Source organism: Lynx rufus, unplaced genomic scaffold (assembly GCF_022079265.1).
Source record: "Lynx rufus isolate CCGP_SWC_20201006 ecotype Redwood Valley unplaced genomic scaffold, mLynRuf1.p SCAF_33, whole genome shotgun sequence".
Taxonomy (NCBI): domain Eukaryota; kingdom Metazoa; phylum Chordata; class Mammalia; order Carnivora; family Felidae; genus Lynx; species Lynx rufus.
The window spans coordinates 2039772-2060828 of NW_025814849.1; the positions used below are offsets into that span (position 1 = coordinate 2039772).

A 21057-nucleotide genomic window follows, 5' to 3' on the forward strand; every position below is an offset into this window, starting at 1 on the left:
CATTAAATGTTTTAAACTCACGCAGACCATTAATAAACATCCTGACTCTACACCCGCAGGTATCTTGCCAGCTTTTTGTCACATGGACATAGGAGATCGTCACTGCTGAATCGTTCCCAGGGAACAAAAAACCAGAGCTCCAGGCTCCAGTATATACTTGGCATAGCGCACAGTCCTTTACTGGCTGACCCCGGGAGGACCGTGAAAACGCTGGCCACGTGGGCTTTGGAATGTTCCTCCTCGTTTCTGAGTTGCCTGTGGGCCTGCTGTGTTCCCAGGAGTCCAGTAATGACCCCTTCTCTGTCTTTTTTTCTTGTCTCCTGTTGCCCCCGCAGTGATCGAGGGCCGCGGGGTCACCGACGACGTGCACAGGTTCTCCTCGCGGCCGCCCTACCTGCCCGTGAGCTACCACATCCTGGGGGCCGAGACCGCCTTCTTCCTGAAGGAGGCCAGCCAGGACGCCCTGCACAACTCCAGCCTGCGCACCAGAGTCGAGTCCTTCTTCACGTACAAGGCCACGAGGCCCCCGGCGCTCAACGCCAGCTACGGGCCCTTCTCCGTGCAGAAGGTGGTGCCCCTGGACCTGATGGTCCCTTCCAACCTGCTGGGGCCGGCCAGCAAGTTCGGCCTCAACTGGAAGCTGAGGGCGCACATCGTGCGGGACAAGGTGTACCTGAGCCGCCCCAAGGTGCAGGTGCTTTTCCATCTGCTGGGCCGGGACTGGGCGGCGCGGAGCCCGGGCGAGAGACTGCCCTGCCTGCGGGTGTTCGCCTTCCGGGAGACCCGGGAGGTGCGGGCCGGCTGCCGGCTGCAGGGGGCCCTGGGGCTGTGCGTGGCCGAGCTGGAGCTGCTGGCCGGCTGGTTCGGGCCCCCCACCGTGCTGGCCGGGAGGAAGAAGGCGCCGGGGCCGCCCGAGGGGAGCCCCGTGGAGCTCTACTATGCCGTGCAGCCGGGGGACGGGCGCGGGGACTGTGCCGGCGGCGGGGACGCCAGGAAGGGCAACTCCATCCGGCCGGGGAGGGACGGGCCGGAGGAGGCCGTGCCCCGCCTGCAGAGGATCGGGAGCGTCAGCCTCTACCGGGCCCAGGACAGCGCCCAGCTCCGCGAGCTGCGCCTGGACAGCAACGTGGCCATCTGGTTGCCCTCCCAGCCCGTGAAACAAGGAGACGTGGTCACTGCCTACGTCAGCGTCGCCAACAACTCCACCGTGGACCTCTTCATCCTGAGGTAGGTGCCCCGCCTGGCCCGCCGCAGCCTGGGCCCTTGGCCCCCTGCGGGGACCCTCTGGCTTCGCGGTGAAGCCACGTTCTCCTGCATGCGGCCCCCCACGTGCCTTCGGCAGCCCCTCTTACGTCGCGGGTGAGGGGGCGGGAGGAAGGGGGCCAGAAACCGCTTCCGAAGGAAACAAGTGGGAAGGAATCGCTCTTCTTTGACCTTGAGTTGCCATCGAACTTGGAGGAGAAGGATGTGATTTTTCTTTCGCTTGAGTTCCTTTGTAGATACGCAGACAGCACTTGTGTGATGGAGACCGTAAGGTCCCGGGGCCGGAGAAAAGACCTAGGGTTTTTGATGCTCCGTTTTGGGCGTGCGTGGGAAAAAGGGCAAGGACACGCCCTTTATAAAAAAATCCTTGAGGTTCAATGCTGCCAAGTCAGGGCTGGGGAAGCCTCAGTTCCTGAGCCCAGGTTAGCGGTGATTAAAGGAGAAATCGCCCCAGGGAGGTGTTGCGTCTTCTAAAAAAAGAAAGAACAGAAAGTCAGTTGAAGCAACAGAATAACCCGGCTGCTGTCACCGCTGCTGGCTCAGGTTCTAATAGGGTTTCTCTGTGACTCTGTGTGACGAGTACAGGAGCGTCTGTTATCTGAGGATTATTCATACTGGGGAAAAGCCACTTACGGCAAATCCTCTTAAAATGTGGACCCGGATTTCATAATAATGAGAAAATATTTGATTGATATTTGTTTAAAAGATAACGATGATAAGAATCGCTTCCCTCCCCCCACCCCCTTTCTAGTTAAGAAGGTCTTGGGTTATACTTACAGCTACGCTGTGGTTCTTTTTAGAATAAAAAAAAAATCACACTTGGAAGGAGTTGCTCGGGGAAAAGTATCTGCAGAATAGAATGGTGGCATTTTATCACATTTTTCTTTTGGTTTAAGTTTTGTCATTTACCTTGAAGAATGGTCATTTTCAAAGGCTGTGTTTGTGTTTGTGTTTTTATAAGATGCCCTCAGAGGTTTCGAGATGTGTCTCCAGGCATTGTCTTCATCCCCTGGGATTCAGATAATTCTCCTCTAAAGCGGCTGTCTTGTCATTGTCCTTGTAATCGTTTTCTTTCAATTTTTAAGTGGGCTGATTGTATCCGCTCTCCCCGTGATTGAGGGCCTCTACAATGTGGCTATGAAATCCCACGTCTTTTACAAGATACCAAGTTTGCCCTGCGGGGATTCCCAGTGCGGCTACACTGTCAGCCTCGGTGGTCAGCCAGACCCCCGCTGACTGTGTGTGAGAGGACGGACACACCTCCCTGTCAGGGCACCGGTGACTTCACGGCAATGTCAACCTTACAACTGCGGGGCCAGGATAGCAAATATGGAGATAAGAGGATCAGGGTTTGCTTCCTCCCGTCTCTGATGGGAAAGATACAGGGAAGGTGTGAGTTTTGTTCTTCCTGAGTTCCTTAGCATGCTCGGTTCCAGATCGTTTCATTCTAAATAAAATAAATACATGCGGCACTGGCTTTGGAACGTAGATGCACAAGACGGAACGAACGGCACCAGTGGTGAGGAGTCAGCACAGTTCTGAGCCCAAGTCTTCTGCTTCCCGGGTTGTGCCAGCTCCCTGTGCCTCTGTCCCCTCATGTCTACATCAGATGCCATCGTAGCCTATCCTGTTCTACAGGGGAGGCCCCCGAGGGCCAGTATTTATTCGTTAAGGCTTGTAACAGTGCCTGGCACGTAAAAGGTGCATATATGAGGGCTGTGTTTGGACATCCATCAAAACTTGCAGAAGTGCTGAATTCTGTTTCAGCAGTAAAAGGACATCACCGTGCCTTGCGTGAAACTGCAGCTGCCAGCTCTGTTCTCGACGTCCTATTGATTCCCGCTTCACCCTGATTTTCTTTGAAGAGCAAAACTATTTTGTTTTTTGGTTTTTGGGTTTTTTTTTTTTTTTTTTTTAATAACGACAAGCCCTTTGGAGCACAGAGGGCAGTGATGGCGGGGTTCAGGGCTGGACGCTGCGTAATGCCGTGAAGTGCGGCAGCCTTGTTTCTGCCTTCCTGATCTTTCCAACCCCAGACCAGAGTCCTGGGGGAGAGGCGGGAATGACTCCCAGACGGGAGGGCCGAAGGATGTGGCTCCCATGACCGATGGGCAGACTGTGCAAGAAGCAGGCTTTCCCTTTCTAGATAATATATTTCATTTAAAGAAATTGTGTTTAAGTTTAGTTTTTTTTTTTGAGAGAGAGAGAGAGAGAGAATCCAAGCAGGTTCTGAGCTGTCAGCACAGAGCCCAACACAGGGTTCAAACCCACAAACCGCGAGATCATCACCTGAGCCGAGGCTGGATGCTTAACCCACCGAGCTACTCAGGCGCCCCTATTTATTTATTTTGAGGGCAAGAAAGCAAGCTTGCGTGAGCAGAGGAGGGATGGAGAGAGAGAGAGAGAGAGAGAGAGAGAGAGAGAGAACCCCAAGCAGGATCTGCACTGTCAGTGTGGAGCCTAAGTGGGGCTCCAACCCACAACCTTGGGGTCCTGATCTGAGCCAAAATCAAGAGTCTGATGCTCAACTGACTGAGCCACCCGGGTACCTCCAAAATAATTTTCCTGTTTAAATACATTGTTCCAAGGATAGAAATGCGGTAAGAGAACAGGAGGGGACCCACACAGATGCGGCAGGAACAGTGAGCCTGCCCCTTCCTCCCCGCCAGGGCGCGTGCTCATGGGAACCCACACCCAGCTGCCCTGCACCCTTCCCTCCCACAGGAGAAATCCATCTTGCCCGTCACTTACGTTCCTTTCCATGGACGTTTTCCTTCACGACTGATGGAGACTTCTTGATCAATATCAAGATTCCTTATAGCTGGCGGAGGCGTTATTCCCTATTCTGGGGACTTCCAAAATACATTGACGGTTGGAGTCGTCGGTCCTGAAAATTCCCGTTGCCGTCCCCACGTGCCTGAATGTTCCGGAAGCTCTCGGCATGCTGAGGGTGGCTCTCATTCCCGACCACTGCTTCCTCAAAGCCCCGTGTTACATGAGGTTTACAGTTTCTTCCTGTGTTGGGATCAATGTTCGCTTTACCTCCGTGGGTCCGGACCTTGCAGGTCATTAAAGGGCTGAGCAGGGAAGGCCACTGCCCCTTGGCCTTGTCACTGAGCAACGAAATTGATACCTTCAGATGCCAAAGAGGTGGCCCATTGTCCGCTGCGGCTGGGGACAGGCTTGCTTCCTTGTGTCCAAAGTTCAGGAAAACAAGAACCAGAAGTAAAACCGATGAATCCCTGAAGTCATAGTCAGCAAACGTTTACTGTGAACACACCGGAAGGACACTGCACACCGGGAGCCCTCCAGCCAAAACATGGAATGAGGCTTGAGTGGGGTGTATGTTAGAAAGTGGTTCCCAGAAGGGCACTTGGGGGCTCAGTCGGTCGAGCGTCCGATTTCGGCTCAGGTCACGATCTCGCGGTTTGTGGGTTCGAGCCCCACGTCGGGCTCTGTGCTGACGGCTCAGAGCCTGGAGCCTGCTTCGGATTCTGTGTCTCCCTCTCTCTCTGTTTCTCCCCCACTTGTGATCTGTGTCTCCCTCTCTCTCTCTCTGCCCCTCCCCTGCTAGCACTGTCTCTCTCAAAATAAATAAACATTTAAAGTTTTTTTTTTTTAAAGAAAAGAAAAGGGAAGGGGAGGAAGCAGTTCCCAGAGCCTGGAGGCACGGACTGTTTCTTCTTCACGGGCGTTGGTTACAATATTAGGATTTTCTTAAATGGAAGGAAATGGGTTACTGGTTACCTCCTCTCCATTTGGGGGAACAGTTTAAATCTTGCTTATGGTTTCCAGAGGCATAAGCAAGCAATGACCCAGGTCAGGTTGGCCTCACCTGTCTTGCCAAACAATCTCACTGAAAAGCTTTGCTTGTGTGACCCACCTGGGTTTGTCGGCTCAGGGAGTTCCCAAGGCTGGTCTCTGCTTATGTGTGGTTTCAATACACCCCCACCGCTTTGGGTCAGCAGAGTGTGAGCAGCTCGCCTGGTGTGACTGTCACGTCACCGCTGGTGCGGCGTCCAGGCTGAGGACCCCCACGTTTGCTGCTCCAACGTTCACCATCATGCACGCGGGCAGGCAGACTGTTGAGTTCCTTCAGGCCTCCAGTCCTGATGGACATGGATTGATGTGTGAGTGACCACCGAGGGGCATCTAAGACCTTGGGGAGGAGACAGAGGTCAATAGGATGACCAGAGAGTAAAACAGTCCCCCAGAGCAGAGGTTCCCAGAAGCCAGGACTTAGCCAACTGAGCAACTCGAATGGGTTGTAATCAGATTCAAGTTCTACCGGTCGAGGTCAATGCACATTATTTTCCCGGTGATTTCACACAGGTGCAAGGTGATGTGTTAGCGACCGCCTGTCCTCACGCTCGCTTGGGACGAGATGGCTGTGAGCGTGTTTCATTTCAGGAGATGGTGCTGCACGTGGGCTCTCCCCTGAACCAGGACTCTGAGCCCCGGGAGCGATCGCTAATTTAATAAGGAGTCATCTCTTTGGAAATAAAAGAATACGAAGGTGGATAATCCGAGCAGATGATAAGCAGCCTAGATCTGAGTTGGAAGCTCTTCAGAGGGTGGGGTTTCAGTCCCAGGGGTCTTCCCAGTTTGCGGGTTGACCCTTTGATGATGTGAACCTCGAGGCCTGTCAAGCGGCGGGCACAAGGGTCGTCCCCACGAGTTCCATCGCGGTGGTTTCTCTGACATTTACAGGTAGATCACAAAACCCGAGAGACCACGGACAGTGAGGATCTGATCACGGTACACTGTAGTTTTCCCCTGAAATACCATTTTTCTAGTCATTTCAAATATACAGCGAAACTCATTTGTTTGTAAAAAAAAAAAAAAAGGCTAATTAAATGTGGATTATTGATGTCAATGTGGTCAGAATACTGATTCTGTGCATATTCCCCAGAATGACATTTTAGTAACAAGCTGTGGTCAGATCCAAAGGGCCTCACCCGCTCCCTAAAGTCAACCTCAGTTCTTAAAACTGTCTGGTAATAAGGAACATCAGACCTTTAAAGGGTCTTTATGCTAAGAAGCCAAGCTAAGATCTTGTCTAATTGTCACTCTTTACAAAGAGAACAGATTCTCGTTGAGCTTATACGAGTACATATGTTATCAGGAAAAATGAGACTATTTCATAAGAGTTTCTGAATTCCGGGGCAATCAGGTGGGGAGAAAGAGACGGATGTTTCCGTCTTTGTTTACAGTCATACGCTTTGTCAAATTGCTGTGAGTTACAAACGTCTGAAGAGAGAGGAGGAAAGGGCTTCCTTCACTCAGCAAAACAAAATAGTAAAGAACCAGCAATGTTTGTCAAGTTATCAGAAGAAGCCTGTGTTCTGGAGGTCAGGTTGGGTCTTTGCAGATGAGGGACTTTGGCCTGTGGGAGAATCGAGTGTAGAGCGGGGGGGGGGGCCTCTCTGTGACACAAGATGTACCAACGGTGACGGTGAAAGATCTGGAGAGTTCCCCCTGTGTCTAGACTTCTGTGGGCCTCGGCTTGTCACCCTGTGTCCCGCCAGCCCGTGACCAGCCAGCGGGCTGTCCTCCGGGATGGCCGCCCTCTGCCCCGGCCGCCACAGCACAGGAGCACAGTCAGGAATCTCGGCATCTCCTTTTCTGCTCGTTCATCCGGACCTTGTGTGTTTCTCCAGAGTTACTGACGAGGGAGCAGTAAGTCTCGGGTCCGCTTTGCCCTTTCTGGGTGGGTTTCGCGAGCCGGCACCGATAACGGAGCCTTCGGGGCATCAACCCAAAGAGATGATGTTTTTCTTTTTTGAGTAAAACACGGTGAGGTAAGGAGGTGGTCTTCCCAGAAGTAAAAATGGGAGCAGAGGACAGACCCTGTGTGCCGTGCAGCTCCGTTAATGGCCCGTGCTTTGCTGAGGCCGGATCTCAGGGTCAGGGAGCAGGGGAGGTGTCCTCAGCGGATGGCACAGGGATGCGGGGCTCCTGACTCATGAGCTCTGTCCCGATTTGACGGGTGGATGTGTGCTGGGCATTCCTTGTTAACCACCGACGTCCCCCCAACCAAATCAACGCATGTCGCCTACACTTAACAGCTCCTCTGTGTTTCCAGCATCTTCCGGTAAATAAATCAAAAGGGTAAAGGCGGTGGGGGGAGGCAGGGAAGAAGCTTTTAAGGAGATGAGCCAAAGGGACTTAGTATGCAGGGATGTCGGGGGGAGAGAATTATTTCTGCAAACGGGATGAGATCTGTCAGCAGACTCAGTCCTAGATGCTAAATGTGTGTGGGGGGGGGCGTGCAGGTCACGTCATAGGCTGGCTGTCCCCTCCTCTAAGAGGATTCTGTGACCCTGACCTTTGACAGGCAGACCTGGTTCCCAGCCAGCCCCGGGGCAAAGGGCCCGGGGCTGGGCTCCCGCTGGTGGGTAGCTGGTGGGGGGATTCATGGAGCGTGTCTTTCCTGCTAGACTGAGCCAGTCGGGGAGCTCTGCTGTGTCGTCTGCTTACACAAATACACAGAACACACAGATGCCCACGGCAGCATTTTTCGTACCAGCCAACGCGTGGAAACCACCCCAATGCCCAGCGGCCGACGGATGAGCAAACTGCGATCTATCCACGCAGTGGACTGTCCCGTGCAGAGGACGGAACGAACTAATGGTTTGGGCCACAGCGGGGATGGACTGGAAACCACGGTGCTTTGGCGGAAGAAGCCACCCACGGCGGCCGTCTCTCAAGCCCCTGCACGCGGTGGCGCGGGGACCCGGGTTTGCTGCTTTTGACAAGAAGCTGGAAACGTGGGCTTTAAGCACAGCCTTTGCGTTGATGCGTGTGGACAGGGGAATCGCTTCTCAGCCCCGCCGCGCAGGCCTGGGGACCCGATGGCGACTCTGGGCTGAGCTGTGTCTCCGGATCTAAGTCGTGGCTCCACACAGCAGGTGTATTTGCCTCCCAGGGCTTCTGTAACAAACTACCCCGCCCTGGGGGCTGAAAGGGACGGAAACGTGTTCACACGCAGTTCCGGGGGCAGGAATCTGAAATCAGCTGGCAGGGCCGCGCCCCCTCTGGGTGAGTGTCCTTCCCCCGTCTCTTCCCCATTCTGCTGGTACTCCTGCTTGTGACTGCTTTGCTTCCCCCGCTGTGGTCGGTCCCTCCGGGTCCCCTCTGCGGCCGTGCCTCAGGTCCCCTCTCCTTCCCTCGCAAGGACCTCATCCGGACCTCCTGGACTACTCACGTCGGCAAAGACCGCCTCCCAGTGAGGCCACATCCTGGGGTCCCCCGCAGACAGGAAGTCCCACCCACTCCGGAGAGGACAGACCACCCCAGGCATTTTGGAGCCTCCCACTCTGTCCTCCCAGGATCTTCTGAGTTACTACGTGCCCCATCGGCAGCTCCGACCGTAAGCGGAGCTACAGATGGGTGCTGGGCCTTCGCCACGTGGAGAACACCCCCTTCTCTGCTCGGTGCACCTGCACCTACGTTCTCCAACCCTCCCCCTGGTTACAGACCGCAGCCGGTGTGCATGCTGCTGTAAGTGAATTTGGGGGAGCTCTCTTTTCTTTCCCCGATGCCGTGTATGTCCAAGGACATGGAAAAGCCTCGCCCCTGGATAATTCGACTCCCCATTTCCAACTAGGCATCTGTCCCCATGTCAGGTGGGGCGCTCAGGAGTGACCCGCGGTCCCCAGACTCATCGTCAGGAGGAGACCCCAAAACAGTCGGGTTTGCACGGGCTGCACATTCGGAGCTTGGTGCAGACAGTACGAGAAACTCATTTTCCCACAGTCTGCCTAAAATTCATTTCCCTGTTGAATGTCTCCGAAGGAGAGGTTTGTTTTCATTTTGTTCAGCTTGTCATTTTAAGTGTGTTCTCCTGGAACAGAGAAAAGGAACAATTTTCTTTCTGCTTGGGAAGACGTGAAGAAATAATGTTTCCTGCCCGGGGCCCCCGCCCCGGCTCCCCACAACACATCTGCGTTGCCAGGCAGCCCGGCTTCGGTGAGCCCGTTCGGCTGTTGTACGAAACAGACTCCGGTTCTCTGAAAGCAGAAAGGAAGGGCTGCCTTCCTGACCCAGACCGGCCGCCTCCGTTCCACCTTCTTTAACCGACTTAAGTTGCCGTAGTCTTCAAAAGAAAAGAAAATAATAAAAGGCGTCTTAGTTTTCGAGCTTCCCAGATCACAGCTGTGTCTGTTGCAAATGGTTTAGCACGTGCATAAGGGGACCTGGGACTTGCAGTCCTGTCTACCTGGGCGTGTTTGGGGAGCAGCGGTGGGCTGAGGGGTGAGTGATAATTGCAGAGGGAGCGTGGGGTACTCCAGTGTCCCGGAACACTGGGGTGTTTTTTGTAAAGACATTTATTTTAAAGTAGTCTGTACACCCAACGCGGGACTCGAACTCACAACCTGGAGATCAAGAGTCGCACTCTCAGTTGACTGGTGCCCTCATACTGGGGTATTTTTTTTAATGTTTATTTATTTTTGAGAAAGAGAGACAGAGCACGAGCAGGGGAGGGGCAGAGAGAGAGAGGGAGACACAGAATCTGAAGCAGGCTCCGGGCTCCGAGCTGTCAGCACAGAGCCCGACGCGGGGCTCGAACCCACGAACTGTGAGATCATGACCTGAGCTGAAGTCGGGCGCTTCACCGACTGAGCCACCCAGGCGCCCCTACACCATTTTATTTAGAAAGGAGGGCTCCTGGAAATGGGGGCATGAAGACAAGAGGACCTGTGGTGTTGGAGGCGATCGAAGGGGGAGAGAGGTGGGCAGTGGGTCTCAGGTCCAGCTTCCAGCCATTTCCTCAGGTGAGCCCAGTGACCGTGGCTGGGGTCCCGGTGTCCCTCGCCCTCTTTCCTCTGGAGTGAACCCATGTTCTCGAGGCCTGACCTTGCTGCCTTAGCCTAACTTATGTCAACTGGGGCTTTCTCTCTCTGTCGCCTTACCTCAGAAGCATCAGCTAGAAGGACCAGCACGTTCGGACCTGGATGGTGGCTGTCGCTCAGGTGGAACTGTTTGGGGGGACAGCGCATAGAGAAAGATGAAGACCGTATCTCACATTTCCCTAGAATATCAGCATCCAATGGCATCTCGTTCTGGTATTGTGCTCACTTTGGACGTGGTTTCCTGAAGAAAGCGTCTCTTCTTTTGAATGTCTCGGGGGGGCTTTTGAAAGATGGAATCGCCACAGCACTGGGGGACACAGGCTTTTAGAGGCTCTTACCCACTGCTCCCTGGATCAGACCCGTGACTCCTGAGAATCCATATCCCGGCCCCTCCTGGGACTGCTGGTTGGATGGCCCTTTTGGGCTTCTAGAAAATCATACTTACATAGTGTTTGGCAAGCCATTATTCACAGCACGCCATGCAGCTTTCCGAACAACCAATTCTGAGATTCATCCTCTCTCACCCCTTCATCCGTACCCCTGTCTCAATGCTGTCCCAACTCCTACTGGCTCCCTCCGTGGTGACTCCAATGGTTCCCAGCTCATACAACACTTAAGAGTTTGAAAGTGCACGTCTCCTACGATGAAATACCCCCTCGCCCCCATTAGGATTGCTGCCGTCGAAAACCCAGAAAATGGCAAGTGTCAATGAGGGTGTGCAGTAGGCGGAACCTAGTCTCCTGTGGATGGGATGTAAAATGGTGCAGCTGTTGTGAAAAACAGTATGGCGGCACTTCAGAACGCTAAAAGTAGGATTAGCATATGATCCAGGAATTGCACTTTTGTGTGTGTGTGCCCCGAAGAAGTGAAGGCGGAATTTTGAAGAGACGCTCATATACCCACAGCAGCATCATTTGCAATGACCAAGAAGCAGACGCAACCTGAGTGCCCACCAACGGATGAATGGAGAGCCATCGGCGTCCACACACAACGATGGGATATGATTCAGCCTTTGAAAGGAAAGGGATTCTGACACCCGCTGCAACACGAATGAACCTTGGGGACATCATACAACGTGCAATAAGCCAGTCAGAAAATGACAAATACTGTGTGATTTCCTCTTACGGGAGGTACTTAGTCACAGTCATCCAGACAGAAAGGAGGAGTGCGGTCGTCAGCGCTGGGGGGCTGGGGGCATTATCGCTGAACGGGCGAAGAGCTGCGGTTTCACAAGATGACATGAACTCTGGAGATGGGCCGTGGTGAGTGCGTTGAACGCTGCTGAACCATACGCTTAAAAGTGGTGATGATGGTAAAGTTTGCGTTCTGTGTGTGCCTTACCACCGCAACCACCACACCAGAAATGTGTAGGCGGACACTTTTGTCACAGATGAGCTGGAACTGAGTCTGCCTTATTGGAGCCACGTACCCATCCCTAATGCGTTTATCGGGACCAGCGAATTGGAACGTGCTTATTCAGCAGGCTAACCTTCACATTTGCAAGTGGTGGATTAATCTCACTGCCAATGGGCGGAGAGCAGAGGCAGAGTGTTTGACAAAGGGGAAACTGAGGTATCAGTACTGGAAGACAGTGGGTTTACCCACGGGCCAGACAAGATGCCCACTGGTAGCGTCGGGATGGGGTGTAAGCTCTAGAGATGATGCTTGAGTTCAAATCCTGGACCCACGGTCTCCCAGCGGCAACACACAGACAGGCTCCTCCACTTTTCTGTGCCTCAATTTCTGTATGAGGATAAGAATCTTCGCAGCTACCCTTAGGGATGTTGCGAGGCTTAAATTGGATAGAATTTTAACCTGTGCTTGGCACATTTTGAGCACCTGGAAAATACCATTTATTATTATTGCATTATTATGTTTTTATTACTACATGTGTTTTTCCTGAAGTTACATAGAGGACACATTAAACAATTTGTTAGGTTTATTTATTTATTTTGAGAGAGAGAGTAGGGAGGGGGAGAGAGATGCAGGGCTCGAACTCAGGAACCGTGAGATCATGACCTGAGCCGAAACCAAGAGTTGGACGCTTGACCGACTGAGCCACTCTGGTGCCCCACACGGAGGGCACATTATAGCTGCTCTTGGTTGAGAGCTTCCAGATGCACCTGAAGCTATTCTAACCGATGAACTTCCGTCTCTGTGGTAACGTCTGCATCCTTTAGGAGGAAGGATGCCCTTGCTTCCATTCAGGCAAAATCAGAGGTTCTCAACCAGGGATCAGATTTATCCCCCCTCCCGGGGGCCATTTGGAAACCTCCCGTGACATACTTGGTCATCAGAGCTGGGGGAGCGTTTCCTCTGGTATCTCATGCGTAGAGGCCGGGGACGATGCTAGGTATTCCCCAACACACAGGACAACCTCCTTCTCCCCAACAAAGGATATCCCAACTCATAATGCCAATCAGTGATGCTGGCATTGAGAAACGCAGAAGAAAACAAATGGCTGATGACCAGGGGCATGTCTGTAATCACAGGTGATAGCCCATCTGCTCTTGGGCGTAGAAGGCAGCTGTGGTTCTCAGGGAATCATGACGGTCCCCATGAACATGTGGCAAGACGTGGCTGTTGGGAACATAACGGCCTTTCCTGGCAATGTAAGAGGTTCTGTTTCTTTGAAACACTCTTCCCAGATGTTGGCAGCAGAGAACGTGGCAACAAGCCATTAAAATCAAGGCCAATTTTCATGTTTACCAAAGAGCAAGGACCTGATCTAGTCAGTCTATACTTCACAATAAGTATATCTTAATATCCTTTCTTAAGAAAGAAGAAGGGCTTTGATAACATCAGAGAGGTATATTCACAGACAGAGCCCATCCCTGATAGCTCATTGGCAGAAAGCGTATCACACTTCAATTACATCCATTTCATTGGTGTTAATGAGCACTTCCCAGAACTGGCTTCTTAGGCGCGGGACTGCCTCTCAGAGTTGATAGATCACTGTCAGCATCTCTCACACAGAAGAGGTAAAGATGGCATCCCGCTGACAAACCCAATTATGCCATCCTGAAATGCACAGTGGGAAGAGGGGAATCGAACATGGCAGCCGCAGTGGGGAGAGGGGAATCGAACATGGCAGCCGCATTAAGAAGGACGGTGGGAAGGCACCGCTTTCACTTAGCCGAGCTTGGCTGCAGGGTCAGGGAGTGACGTGACCTCCTTCTCAGTAACCACTCAGGCTACAGAATCTCCAACGAGCTTAAGAGACCATTCGTCTCCCCATGGTTAGTCAACCTGCTATGGGTATTTAACTCTCCATCAACCCACCTTCTGTTGGGGGGTAATATTTTTTATTTAATAAGTGATATATTCATCCCCTGATGGTTCTTAGTCTGCCATGGTTCTTCCCAAGATTCAAGCAATCACACGAACACGTCATGCTGATTTCCATGAAGAATGGGATATCATAGCACACATGGAAAACAAGAGTGTGAAACCCTTAACTTTGCAATTGGACCAAAAAAATTGTTAAAACTTTCATCAGGTTGGTTCTTATTCCAAAAGGTGAGGTTAAATAACTCCTAAACTGAGGGTAAAGAGAAACAGAGCATGAGGCGGGGACTAGAAGAAGTTACGTGTTGGTCGGACACTGAAAGGACCCTTGAGACACGTGTGGGAAGTTTGGAAAGACCAGAAAGCAGTGGATATCTTTTCTCTTTCTCTCCAGACGAACAGAGAATGAGGATGGCCTCAGAGCAACCTCTTGGGCAGCGTGTAAGAAAGAGCTGTGGAACTCACAAGGGTGTGGTGTTTCTGGCAGAAAGGCCTGTGAGCCTCACACACGGGTTCCCCGTATTTTCTGTGCGCTGTACAGGGACAGAGAAACAGCTGAGAACACATGCTGGCTTGGTTTTGGAAGTAAAAAAGATACATCGTTGGGCAGCCTAGGTGGCAGTTCAGCTGATTTGGGAATATTCCCTTGACGTGTATTCATCTGGATAGCACGGACAGCTAGCAGGTGCCGGTGTGGCACGGAGCCCCAGGGCGGGGTGTCCCCCTCACCCTCCACCCCCACGGAGTGGAGATGCTCCTCTGGGATGGGAGTCTGCCAGCCAGGTGCTTTCAGCCACCGTGAGCGGCTCGCAGCCAAGAATGGCGTGCACCAGTGGCTCCCCACCTAGAGGGGCGTGAGCATTACCCACAGTACCTTTACAGTGTCAGTCACCGGACCGCACTTCTGTTTGTGTTTAAAGTTTGTTTATTTTGAGACAGAGAAAGCGCGAGCAGGGGGAGGGAGAGAGAGAGAATGAATATCCCAAGCAGGCTCCGAACTGTCAGCACAGAGGCTCGATGCCACAAACCATGAGCTCACGACCTGAGCCCAAATCAGAAGTTGGATGCTTAACCGACTGAGCCACCCAGGCGCCCCCGGACGGACCCACGTCTAAAGTTTCTGGCTCAGTAGACTTGGAGTTGGGCCAGAGAACTGATTTTTCTAACAAGTTCCCAGGTACCCTCACTTACATTTGTGTGCAGAATCTCTGCGTCGTAGTCCTAACGCTCAGTACCCTAGAAAGTGACCTTATTGGGTGGTTAGGGTCATTGCAGATATAATTAGTTAGGATGTAGGCATACGGGAGTGCAGAGGGCCCTAAATTGGTAAATCGTGGAGAAAGATCAAGGCAATGAGCTCATCAGGGAGACAGACGGAGAAGCAAAAGTGGGTGTAGCAAAATTTCAGAATTCGTCAGTTGAGCTGAAGAAGGTTGTACAGGCATTTGTGGTGCTATGCTTGTAGTCTTTTCTGCGGTGAATTAAGTGCTCTTTCCGATTCTGGTCTCCTCCACCTGTTAACGACAGTCGCTTGAGAAGGGAAAGAACATTGAGAAGTGGTCTTAAGTCAAGACACAACAAATGCATTAAGAAATTATGTTCTTCAACCCAACAGAGACAGAGAAGGTTAAAAGGAAGTCATTTAACAATCACAAGGTGTAAAGGCCGTTTGGTCAGCCTCCCCATCCCCTGAAGTGACTTGAAGCCACGAAGAACCTTACTCAGGAAAGAACGAGAAGTTACCTGTATCTGGAAAAGCTTGTACACACCCCTGAAATTCAGTCACCTGGCATTGCGACTTCCCCCTGGGTTCTTGACTTGTCTCCAGAATTGCAGGCGGCAGGCCCGTTGCTATGGAAATTGCTGGCTTTGTGTGTGTGTGTGTGTGTGTGTGTGTGTGTGTGTATAAAATATTACATAAACACCTACAACTTTTATCGTATTTTTTCCTAGGCTCCAGATTGCTATCATTTTGCATGTAACTTAAACTGTTCAAAGAGGGGGTGGGCAGGTGTGTGCGTTGGGGCACGACTTATGAGATTCGAGCGGCCTCTTGCTCCCCCCCCCCCCCCATTGCTTATCCTCGTCTGACCTCTGCCGTGTCACTGCTTTCAGAGCCGTCAGTAGATGTTAGGCAGAGAGAGCCATGCCCCGCTGTGGTGTCACAGAAGTTGTTGCCATTGGACGCAGTCCTAGGATGCTTCGTATCCACCAAAGAGGCCAAGAGCTGTGGGGAGCAGGTGTCCCCCAGGTGAGCTGGCGTGTCCGATGGGGGAGACGAGCTCTCTTGGGGCATCGTGTGGCCGCCACCCGCCGAGAAGCGCTTCCCAGGCCGGAGTGTGGAGGGCTCACCGTGAACGCGCTGGTGTTTGCAAAATCTCCAGAGAGCGTCTCTCTTGGTGTCCTGGCACTGGCTTAAAAGTCTGTGCGGAAGAAGAATGAACACCCCATGGTGGAGTAAATCGCAATTAAAAAGCCCCCTCCCCTGGGGATTTTACACTGTTTTCCAGAATGTTCTATCTTCAGACCCACAGCCAAGCCTGTGTGTAGAACATGAAAGGAGAGACCACGAAACACTAAAGAATCACAATAATTGAGTCCTAATGAATGCTGAGTGATTAATCTCTGTCATCATCAGAGCCGCTGACATCTCTGTAGTGCTGAGTTTTCTACACAGGGAGCATGACTTGGGGAGGCTGGAGGCCCGGTCCCCAGACTCCCCCCAAAAGGGAATGTCACCACACATCAAGTGGATTTTTTTGGTTTGCCAGTGCATGTAAAGATTACGTTTACACTCTAATAGTCCACTACGCGTGCGATCGCATTATGTCTAAGAAAATGTACCCACCTTAATTAAAAACACTTTATTGCTAAAAAATGTTATCATCTGAGCTTTCCGTCACTGGTAATCACAAATCACAGATCACCATAAAAATACAATAGTATCGAGAATGTTCGACCTTTTGCAAGAATTATGGGAATGCGACGCGGAGACAGTCGAAGTGAGCAAACGCTCAACAGCGGCTTGCTCAAGGCAGAGCAAACACGAACCTTCAGATTGTGAAAAACACCACATCTGCAAAGCGCAGTGAAACGAGTACGCCTGTATATCCTTTTTTCTGGAATGCTATGAAAAATAAACATAGGACGACGGTGAGGTCCAATGTATCCCTTGGGTCAAGAGGGAGAAGTCGTGATTCTGCCCACTGCCTGGGCGACATCATCACCGGTTCAGGGGACGTTCAGACTCCCAGGGCGATCACACGTGAGGTCGGGCTTTCCGAGCAGACATGAGGGGTCTCGATGCGGATGCAGGACACTCGTCCCTCAGCAAGAGCCGAGCGTCTGTCCTTGGTGTGAAAGCCAAGCGCCTGGCCCTAGAGACCACACATGAAGAGCCACAGCCTTCCCTGATCATAAGACGCCCTTCTTCCCATTTTCCCAGAGGCATCTGAATCTCTCCATCCCATTCATTCATTCATTCATTCGACTATCTAGCCAGCATCTATGGACTGGACTCCATGGTCACCATGAAAGAAACAGCACGGGGCAGCCCTTGAGGAAGACTGGCTCTGTCTTCTTCTAAATTCTGTGGCTCTGGCCTCCACTGCCTCGCAGGCCGCCCCTCTACTAGGGGCCCCTGCTTCTGGGGACCCTTGCTTCTGGGGGCTGCAGCAATTCAGGCGTTTGGGGTCATTTCCACCCCTCACTGAAAAGTGATGGCGTAAGAAATGGCCTTAAAACCGATACAATAATGCCTTCATAGTTTGCCGGTGGGACTGATTGCACTACTGTTTTCTAAAAGTGGGGCCGGAGCTGCATGTATAAGTGAAGAGTATATAGGATCCCAGAGTCCAAGGTCTAGGAGAGCATATGGCTTTCCTACCTCTCTAGTTCCTGGAGAATCACTTGGGACTCCCCATCAGGGATTGGACATAATGCTACAAAGGGAACTCGTGCCCCTAGAATCTTCTTATCAAAGAAGGGACTTTGGGGCGCCTAGGGGGCTCAGTCAGTTAAGCACCTGACTCTTGATTGCGGCTCAGGTCACAATCTCACGGCTTTTGTCGGGCTCTGGGCTGGAGCCTGCTTGGGACTCTTTCTCTCTCCCTCCCTCTCTCTGCCCCTCCCCCGTTCTCTCTCTCTCTGAAAGTCAATAAGTAAACTTTATTAAAAAAAAAAAAAGGGAGTGCATCTGGGGCGCCTGGGAGGCTCAGTCAGTTGAGCATCCGACTTCGGCTCAGGCCATGATCTCGTGGTTCGTGAGTTCAAGCCCCGCGTCGGGCTCTGTGCTGACAGCTCAGAGCCTGGAGCCTGCTTCGGATTCTGTGTCTTCCCCTCTCTCTCTGCCCCTTCCTTGTTCACACGCTCTCTCTTAAAAATAATTAAACATTTTTTAAAAATTGAAAAAGCAGACTAACATAATCCCTAAGACAAGCCTACCACGTACGCCTGATTTCTGAAAGACGTGGCCTGCTGAAGGTTACGCACCGTAAATTAAGATTTATTTTTTCAGTTGTTACTGATGGAAAAGGACTGGAGGTCTTTTCCAAACTTGGGTGAAGAGGACAAAATCGTTAGGGAGTAACAGTTAGTGAAGAACTTAACGGTGTGCCAGGGGCCAGTCCACTGGGTCCCATGGGCTGTGCTCTCTCCCTGAATCGTCACTGAGGCCTTACGAAGTGAGTACGAATATTGTCATTATTGCCTTCCTCTTCCCGAGGAGGAAACTGAGGCATCTCAGTCACGGTTCCAAAGTCATAGGGCTTATCATTAACGGAGCCGGGGTATGAACCCCAGTGATACCACGCACTGACCTAAAAATTCAGTGACAGTAGCAGATGTGAGAAACCACCCCGGAAATTACAGCAGTTTCCTCAGCCCGGGATTTTGTGGGTCAGTGAGCTGTGCTCTGCTCAGCTGGGCCGTTGTGACCTTGGCTGTGCTCATCCCTGTCTGAGATCCACTGCGGGTGAGCCCGGCCAGCCGCCCTGCTTCTGGGGGTTGGCGGTCCATCGGCTGGGATGATGGGGCCTCGGGGCCGTGTGTGTGTCCTCCGCTGGTGGGCCAGCCTGGGCTGGCTTCCATGGCGGTCCCAGGGCTCCAAGAAGCACGGCCCAGCCTGGAACTGTGCAGTCACCGATCAGCGGATAGGGAGCCAGGCTTCACCTGTTCACGAGAGTCGCCGAAAGTCGCTTTGCTAAGGGACTGCTAGCAGGGAAGGCAGGAACCGTGGTCACTGTTCCAATCTGTCACGAGGGATAGTCTGTTCATGAAATTACACTTTTTGTTTCTCCTTTATGAACCGATTCATCAAAACATTGCTTAGTAGGGGCGCCTGGGTGGCTTTGTTGGCCAAGTGTCTGACTCTTGGTTTCGGCTCAGGTCGTGATCTCACAGCTCTAAGTTCGAGCCCCACAGTGGGTCCTGCGCTGACAGCACGGAGCCTGCTTGGGATTCTCTCTCCCCCTCTCTCTCTGCCCCTTCCCGCTTCTCCAAATAAACAAATGCATGAAAAAGAAAACATTACTTAGTACATGGCTTAGAGTCTGGGGGCTCGAGGACATTTTGTTGGGTGTGCATAGAATTTTAAAAATGAATTTTATTTAAGAATCTGATTTTCCGTTTTCTCTTTTTAAAAGAAGTCAGAAGATCTTAACGTTGAGGCCATTTTTCTGCTCTGAGATTTTGGAGCGAACCCTGGGTGGCTCTTGTTCCCTCCGTCACACCCCCCACCCCCCGCCTCCCTCCAGAACCTCTCACAGCCTCCTCACTTACTTAAATTACTTTCCTGATCCCTGGAGGCATTTTCGCTCGGATCCAGACTTCAGCATCTCGTACCAGCTAGGCTTCAGTCCTTGGCTCATCAAGTTAATTGTGTTAACCTATTCCACCGCCAGAAACAAGCAGACCAGATACCTTCTTATTAGTCTGTGCCTTGGGTCTGTTGCCAGTTTATTAGGATGACTTCTCCATTTGGAGCAGAGCCAGGATGGCACCTCATTCTTGTTTGATGTTATCACGATTCCATTACCGAGGAAGTAATCATGGCTTTCCCATATGTAACGTGTGAAGACGCTGTCTTATCAGAACTTGGCTGTGTCTGTATTACAGCGTGCCCGTCAGAGTACAAGATAATAGCACTGTAAACGATCCCAGTATCTCCAAAATAGCAGTGGGGTTTTTTGGTTTTTGGTTTTTTTTTTGACAGGTGTCTTCTTAACGATGTATAAGCAAAGTGGATAAGGCTGCTGCTTCCTGGTAAAGTGGCTGAAGGGTTCCATGTGGACACTTTGCCAGGAGACGGAGGTGTATTTAACAGACAGAAGCGGGAGGAGGCAACTTCTGGAAAAAGGCGTTGAGTTGAATACTCGGAAGGTTCCAGAAGCTTCCAGGGAAATAGCCACGGTGCCTAGGAAGAGTTGGAGATGCATCTCCGTGCGCCTCTAGAGGATGTGGGGCCCTGAATTTCACAAACGAGTTATTGAAAAGTAGCTCCTGGGTGTGGACAGAGTGTGGTTTCTGGAGCGGAGCTGGTTGGTAGAACTTTGTGTGCTGGTCGAGATGGCCTATGTACATTTGCTCCTGACAGCTGAACAGCCTCTCGCCCTGGGTGGCTATCGAGCACTCGAAACGTGGCCGGGGATGTGGAGGCACTACATGTTGAATTGTACTTCATTTTAATTCATTTTAACTTAAAGAGCCACATGGGACTAGCATATCGGCTACCATATTGGATAGCGCAGAGCATTCAGAAGGCTGGCCTTAAACCCTGCCTTCTGGGTGTCCAATGTCTAGAACGAGAGGTAGAGTGGGCCCGATTCCGTGTATGGTTGGGGGTCCCACTAAAGGACAAGCCTTGGAAATTAGGCTGTGTTCTTCTTACCTGCTCTGTCCCCAAGCCCCTCAGCCCCCGAGCTCAGCTATCAACGATGGTCCTGTGAGGTTGAAGGCTTTTCACGATGCCCGATGTTTGGGAGGATAATTCGTTCCAGACTGGATGCTTCTTTCATTTTAGTAGTTATAATGTGTTTTATTGCGTATAAGAAGATTATAATTAGGTTATATACTAGTGATGTCATAGATAAGAGGGGAGGCGAAATTACTTACAACTCATTAGGTTTGAATTCATTTACAGAAAAAAAAATGACACGAGCAAGGAGATGATTGCCCTCAGATAAGGCAAACATTGCAAAGTCAGTGAGGAAACAACCGAAATGTAAGAAATGCTGATGTGGATGCTGGCACTTTTCATGCTCTGAGTATTGTAAGTTTGTTGTTTTTCTTTTTCTTCTCCTTTTTTTTTTTTTAACAGATGCACACATCTTAAAACATAAAATCTTGTCCTCCAAACCTTTGTGCAGCTGAGTGAACTGCTTTTTTTTTTTCCCCTTGTTTCATCTGGCTTCTCTTGTTTTTATTTGGAAGTAAGCCGAAAACATGAATATTCATGATGCTGTTAAACAAGATTTTTATTGAAAACAAAAATGGATCCGAAGTTTTCCATTTGTGGTCTCTCTAGTCGGAGAGCGAAAGCCTCATTGGAAGGTCGGTAGCAGAGATCTTTGGTCACTTGCTGTTTACTTTTGCTAAGAATGTAGGGTTTTTTGTTTTTGTTTTTGGCTACGGAGGTGTTATCCCCTTTGGGAAC

The 21057-nt window shown here is 51.4% G+C and overlaps 1 protein-coding gene across 1 annotated transcript in view; it reads left to right on the top strand.

The window, feature by feature from the left end:
- Nucleotides 1-21057, top strand: part of TMEM132C (transmembrane protein 132C) — a 309813-nt gene that overhangs the window by 105233 nt on the left and 183523 nt on the right. The window contains exon 2 of the mRNA XM_047093230.1: nt 336-1227. Coding sequence (XP_046949186.1) covers nt 336-1227 — 892 coding nt within the window. The remainder of the gene's footprint in view (nt 1-335; nt 1228-21057) is intronic.